This window comes from Cataglyphis hispanica, chromosome 2 (assembly GCF_021464435.1).
Source record: "Cataglyphis hispanica isolate Lineage 1 chromosome 2, ULB_Chis1_1.0, whole genome shotgun sequence".
Lineage (NCBI taxonomy): Eukaryota > Metazoa > Arthropoda > Insecta > Hymenoptera > Formicidae > Cataglyphis > Cataglyphis hispanica.
The window spans coordinates 9765055-9772783 of record NC_065955.1 but is presented as its reverse complement, the minus strand read 5'-3'; the positions used below and the strand labels follow the sequence as shown (position 1 = coordinate 9772783).

Sequence of the window (7729 nt, the reverse complement as noted above, 5' to 3'; positions counted from 1 at the left end):
TCACACATTATTTTTCAAAAACTAAATAACGTCGAATATTTTACTTAACATTGCAGTTCACGGATAAGAATATATATATATATATATATATATATATATATATATATATATATATATATATAATAACAATGTTATGTTACAGTGAGCAGCAAAATCCAAAATATAAAAGTTGAGTTCATGTAACAGTTATTGATGTAAAAGTAATAATCATACTAAATCTTTTAAAAATATATCTTTTAAAGAAACATTATATGAATACATACAAGATAAAATAAATACATTTGACTTTTTATATTCTACACAATAGAAAATGGTTATATTTTATATTCCATTTCAATATTTGCTTACAATTTTGTAATAAAGCATTTTTATAATAAAACTTCATATAATGTTATTTTCTTATTTCCTTTGGTAGAATATGCTCTTGCAATTTATTGGATAACCTTGGGACACCCTATGCGTATATATATATATATATACATATATATATATATATATATATATATATATATATATACAGGGTATCCGATAATAATCGCCCTACCGCAAAAATGCAGGTAGAGTGAATTAAACTGAGTAGAAAAGTCTTGTACCATTTTGCGATTTTCGCAATAATTATTGAGAAATTAATTAAAAAAGATCGGCCAATGCACGCAAATATTTAGCTACAAGAAAGGACGGCCCTTACAGCATTGCGGTTACTATTTTGCGACGCTCGTATGTAAACGTTGCTATCCGCTCCTCGCCCTTCCTTCACGGCGCGGCTAGTAACCGCGATGCCGAGGGCCGTCCTTTCTCGCAACATGTTAAATATTCGCGTGCATTGGCCGATCTTTATTAATTAATTTCTCAATAATTATTGCGAAAATCGCAAAATGGTACAGGACTTTTCTACTCAGTTTAATTCACTCTACCTGTACATTTCCAGTGGGACGATTATTATCGGACACCCTGTATATACAGGGTGTCCTGCAAAGATTGTGTCAACGCTCGTGAGCAGGTAGAGGATAGTAAACTGAACAGAAAAGTCCTTTACCATTTTTTGATCTGAGCTTTCTTTTCGCTGTTATACGTTGTTATACGAAGTTAACTAATCAGCTCCTGTCTATACAGCAGAAAGCCGTCTCCTTACTCCGACCCCCAACGTCCCTCCTTTGTTTTCCGTTGTAGACAGGCGCTGATTAGCTAACTTTAACATCGTATATCAACGAAAAGCTCAGATCAAAAAATGAACTTTTGTAAACTTTAATAAACTTTTCTATTCAGTTTACTGTACTCTACCCACTCACGAGCGTTGGCACAATCTTTGCAAGACACCCTGTATATATATAATATATATATGTATATATATATATATATATATATATATATATATATATTGTGTGTGTGTGTGTGTGTGTTTGCGTGTGCGTGGCGCGTGTGTATACATGTATGTATGTATGATGTATGTACACACACATATACAGGGTGTCCGAAAATTCGCATAATACCCTTTAAGGAAAAGTAGAGAGTGTTATTCTGAACAGAAAAGTCCTGTACCATTTTTTTCTATAACGCTTAATAAAACAGTTATTATTGAGTGAAGTCAATTTGGCCAATCATCGCCGATATTTAGCCGGACGCACGTCAGTGAGACGCTGTAACAGCTGAGCGCTCACGCGCACATGCCAGGCGCGTGGCTTACGTGGCTTTACCTGCGTCCAGCTAAAGGTCGATGCTGAATTACCAGACTTCACTCAATAATAACTCTTTTATTAATATCTCTCTTTTATAAGTCTCTTATATAAGTGTTACTCTTTTATAAGTGTTGTCGAAAAAAAATGGCACAGAACTTTTCTTCTCAGTTTTATTTGCTCTATCTGCACTCGACGGGTGATGCGATTGATGCCGGACACCCAGTATACACACACACACATACACACGCACGCACGCACGCACACATATATATATATATATATATAAATATATATGTACACATATATATAAATACTAAAAAGAACAATTTTCATAAAACTAAAAGTAATCAGTGAATATTTTATTATAAATTGTATAAATTTATATATAATTATATTATATATTGTAAAATATATTTTTTATTTTTGTCCACACATCAAATTTTGCTTATACACAATGTGTATGTAAAATTTGTTTACATGTTTGTACATTACGTTTATATATATTATATATACGTTTATATCACGAAAAAATATTGTAAATACATCAATGAATATCTATTTACAAATCTTACTATTATAGAGAAAATTTGTAAAAATATATCAATTTTTAGCTAGTAGAAACTTAACATAAATATCCTTATGAAGGGTGAAGACTAACGATATCCATAAGTTAATGTAATATCTCATTCTTTAACACATTATATTACATTTTATTTTCTAATAAAAACTATCTAATAAAAACTATTTCTGATAGTACACAGACTAATAACTGTCTTTATAGCAATCTTATTTCAATATTATAATCTTGTATGTTATGCAGCTTTTGATTTATCACACATGAATCACTTCATAAAATTAAAGACAAACTTTGTGTTTTTAAGTGGAAGAATGTGGCTTTCATGCAGGAGATTCATTTTTTTTTGGACTGGAATTGATTTCTTGTTGCTCCAATCTACGGTGTCTCAACATTGTCGATAATACTCCATTGAAACTGGCAGTTTTTTTCTTGGCGCTACCTTTTGGAGTACTCTCACCAACTCTACGGACGGGTAGTCTTGGCGATGACATTTCATCCATAAAGTCAAAGTCGGACTTTTCTTCGGTTCTACAAAAATAAAAAAATATTGTCAATATAAAGAACTCAATTAAGATAATCAAAAATTTTTACTACAAAGTTACTTGTACTCCTGAGATCCATGCTCCTGCTGTCGATTGTTTGAGGGTATAGGGGATGGTCCTCGTCTACCAGGACACTTCCATTCAAGTTCTAAAACGCGATTGTTAGCTTCTAAACCTTCAATTAATGAGATTATGTTTTCAGCTTTTATATTCCATTCGTGCTATACAAATAAAAAAGAACAATGATGTTTATATAAATGAAAAAAATGAATGGCATAATGTAAAAAGAAAACTTACACATTTACAATATGACACATATGATTGAATATAGTAGAATGAAGCAAAGTAAGGTTCTCTATTTTATTATGATTCTTATTTATAACTTATGCACAAATTGGATTTATTAAAATTCAATATAGTCTCTTTTGAAAAAATTGATGCATTCATTCCATCATATTGTAGATACCAATAAAAGCTTTTAAATTTTTTAATTACTCTTGAATAGCATTTTATATTGTTACATTATCAATGAGGTATTAGAAGAAAGAGGCTTGAGTTTTTTCTAGAGAAGCCCAATCTTTTTTTTATAAATTCTCTTTACGATAATGCCATATCTTATTCTGCATATCAAATTCAGGAATTTTTGTAATCATTTGATTGGAACATTAAGTATCTTCTCTATAGATCAAATTTGGCATCATGATTTTTATTTGTTTGGATCACTGAAAAAATACCTTGAAGGAAATCAATTTCCAGATAATGTAACGATACAAAAAATACTATTCAAGAATGGTTTAAACATAAAAAGTAGGATTTTCTCAAAAGAGAATCTTCAAATTTATGCTAACTATATCAATCTTCTCAGACTATATTAAAAAAAAATCATTAGCTTATAATTTAACACAATAAGTTCAATTGATACATAAGAAGTACATGAGATGAAATGTTATAAAACAGAAAATTTTTTCACATATTTTTTAAATATTTTTAATTTAAGAATTATCCTTGAGATTTTATATTCATATCATATTATATCATATTAAGATATGATGATTATTTCAGAATTTACATATTGTAAATTTAATTATCTTACCATCGCGTCCATTTCATATTTTTCATCATCGGAACATTCCACAGACCAGTCTTCTTCATTGCATTCCATTTTTATTAAATTTGCGATAATATATGACTGTTCAAAAAAACATTTTCATTATATTTCATTCGCATACAATTGATCATTCCCAATTCATTCGCAAATTTGTCTCCTTGCAAAATTTTTTCTCTCTCTCTCTCTCTCTCTCTCTCTCTCTCTTTTTACATCTTTTCTACATTACAGAAATACCAATCTAGCCAATACTATAAATTAATAGTTTCGCTTATACTATTATAATTACAAGCATAAACAAAATAATTGACTAATCGCTATAGCATATAAAATACAATAAACGCAGTGTTACTACAGTGATGAAAACTTATGAGAAGAATCTAGTGATGCGATGAATCGAGTAGACTCGCTGGTAAACCCGTTTCTCGAAGGTACTCAAGTAACTATTGCAGTGGACTCGAGACTCGAGTCAGCGAATAGCAAGTGTTACGTCTCAGCGACGCTCTTTTTCTCTCTATACCTCAGTTAGTGAGAAAAAGATTGCTCTCTACTTTTATAGGGCAACCTGCTTTCACCGACTATACTCCAGGGACGCCGAGAGCTAGGACTAACCTAGGGGAATGATGTAGCGTGGAACTAGTTGGTTACTAGGAAGTTTCACTAGGTATTTTAAGGATATGAACGCAACTAGGTATATGTAATTCGAAGGTTAATCAGGTTTAAGCGGGGAACACACACTTTTCCATAAGCGCATAACAATAAGCATAAGGAAATTGATTGGTTCATTTCGTTAGACATATGTTTGTGGACCAATCAATTTCCTTATACTTATGGTTATGCGCTTATGCAAAAGTGTGTGTTCCTGTTTTAAAGAATAGAATTTTAATATTATAATAAAAGAAAGATATCGATTACGGTTGCGTTTTTACGGCAAGCTCGCTTGTATTGTGGGTTCACCATATGCAAGGGGCTTGTTACTTAAGATATATATATATATATATATATATATATATATATATATATATATATATATATATATATTGTAACGTCCTGCCAATTTTAAAAACTATATTTTAGCTAGTAATTAAGTACCGCTTTTATTCCTGCAAAATACCTATGGAATAATTATGTAATCCATTTGCTTTTATTTTAATTGTTAACTAATTTCATTAATCGCTTATCATTCTAGTTCCATATGGTTATTTAGCCTAAAACCGAATATATTTTAATCCTTTTAGTAATAATAATCGATGGCGCAAGGAATTGAGAATTCCTTAGATCGACGAATCAGGAAGCATTATTTAGAACTAGCTAGCTGTACAGCAGTGACTTTCTAGAACTAATCTGCTGATTTAAGATTTAAGACTTTAAGAACGGACTTGCGAGCGAATTTCACACTCAATAATATCAATACTAATACTTAGCTTTTAAGATTTTAATATTTAATCACACAGACAAATATATATAAAAATAACTCACTCTTAAATTGAGGAGTAAATGCGCCGTACTTTATGGAATCATAAAACGTATATAATAATAATTTGTTGAAAATATTTATAATTATTTTATCCAAAACATCACACACAAAACTTTCAATACTATATTCAATACAATTTAACTTTATAAATAATTAAAATTATATTAATTAAAACAGGTTATTATATAATGCGCGAATGCTTCCATAAAGAAATGATCTTAATAAAATTAATATGCTTTATTGTAGTATCGATCAAGCGACTATAAATATAAATTTAAGAGGCTAATACGGGGAGCACACACTTTGCATAAGCGCATAACAATAAGCATAAGGAAATTGATTGGTTCATTTTCTTATGCATACATTTGTGGACCAATCAATTTCCTTATGCTTATTGTTATGCGCTTATGCAAAAGTGTGTGCTCCCCGCTTTATATTCTATGGAATTATAAATTATATACATTACATATAATATAAGTTATCTAAAATATCTACTTTTTAAACTATAGAATGCCATAACTTTATATAAATTGCCAACTTATTATCAGAACTGAAATAAATAGAACAAATGATTCCATAAATTAATAAGTATAAATATTAACCATATTATTAAGGATTTTATATTATAAAATATTAATTAAGCTGAAAAGATTGCTCATATCAGTGAAACCTGCGAGCGATAAATCGAACGGATTCGCGACGGCTATGACCACGAGCGCCGAAACTTAATAGGCAGATAAACATATCGATCGACAGTTCTCAGAAGAATTGTTGTTAAAAATCTTTCTTCTCGGAAGTCCTCCACTGAATCATCCTAAGAACATTCCAGAGCGCAACGTGTGATCTGCACACGGCCCGAAAACCCTTTGTTTCGACAGTATATAAGCCGGCGATTTCGAATCTTCGAGGCATTCAATTAAAAGGTCTTCAAGCATTCGAATCATTCATTCTTACATTCAAACATTCAATTAAAAGGTCTTCAAGCATTCGAGTCATTCAATTGAAAAGTCTTCAAGCATTTATTCTTAGTCAACATTATTCATTACTATTTCATTACTATTTCGTACAAGTATTCGCCGTATTATTCGTTCATTCATTCACTCACGAACCCATTTTCGAATCATTCATCCGCTCTGCACCTGGTCATTGTTCGCGTACTATTCGCTATACAATTTTGATTAACATATTAATTGTTATTACTGTCTATTCAGTGTTAAGTTGTGTAAAACTAAGGAAATAATAAAAAACTTTGTGCATACTTCTGTGTACTTTTATCCGGCCTACCTCATCCACGACCGAGGTCTTAAAGGACGAGAGAAGGGTCATTTTGGGTATTATGTGATAAAATAATAATTATAACATATCGTGTTAATACATACACCTTCTCGCATACATTTTTTAATGAAGTGAGGTTTCACATAGGTTTACAAGTTTTCATTTAAAGTAAGGTTCAATCCAAACCTGTGTCTAGTTTTTCGGCAATGCAGCTCCCCGTAAGAGGGGGAGGGGATGAAACACACTGTCTCCATACATACATTTTTTAATGTGAAGTGAAGTACCACAAGGGTTTACAAAAAGAAACTGATTTGGAAATCTACAACTGAAGGAAATCTATTAATATATTTTTCTACATTAGATCCGATACATTGTATTAGCGTTAAAATTATTATTTTATCACGTAACTCTCAAAATAATGGATTTATGTAAAAAATGTATAATTTTTTTTGTAAAGTTTTTTTAAAAACTTCATTTTTTGTCTGAAACTTTCTTTTTTAAACAATATTTTCGGAAATATGTAGTAAAAATGTTTGGAACTTTGAGGGAGGATAGGGGACAAACGGGGCCTTGTCCGCAAAAATCCTTTAAGATGATTTATACTCAAGTCAAGGACAAGCTTTGATTAAAATTTCAGCGCAATCGAAAGTTTATGCTTTTTGCAACTGCAGCTATTTATTTATTGTTATCTTCTATATTCAAACTCATTTTCACATTTCTTGCGTGAGAGCGACGTCACTAAAAATTAGGTTTAATCCAACTTTTTAACGGCGTTGTTCGGCGACAAAAACGTTGACAAAATGAAGGAAAATTCAATCATGTGATCACTCATCGCTACGACAAACGACACCATGAAATTGTACATTATATAGGTACATTTGAATCATGGCGCTGATACACCTAATAATATGGTAGCAAACTTCGTGATTTGAGGACGATTACATTAAAGGTGCCGATACTAGCGTTTTCGAATAAACGGGTTAATCTAATTCAGATCAAATAACCATTATATTTTACTATAAATTTAAGTCTTATAAATTAATTATAAATTGATAAATAATTAATTTGTCTTTTATA

The 7729-nt window shown here is 30.7% G+C and overlaps 1 protein-coding gene across 1 annotated transcript; it reads right to left on the bottom strand.

The window, feature by feature from the left end:
- Positions 1-2083: 2083 nt before the first annotated feature.
- On the bottom strand, positions 2084-4312 carry LOC126859168 (PAXIP1-associated glutamate-rich protein 1). Its single transcript, XM_050610205.1, has 3 exons — positions 3889-4312; positions 2856-3016; positions 2084-2781 (listed from the first exon to the last, which is right to left on the bottom strand). Exons 1-3 carry the CDS (start codon positions 3955-3957, stop codon positions 2574-2576), a joined length of 438 nt encoding a protein of 145 aa, XP_050466162.1. The 5' UTR covers positions 3958-4312; the 3' UTR covers positions 2084-2573.
- Between the last annotated feature and the right edge of the window lie 3417 nt (positions 4313-7729).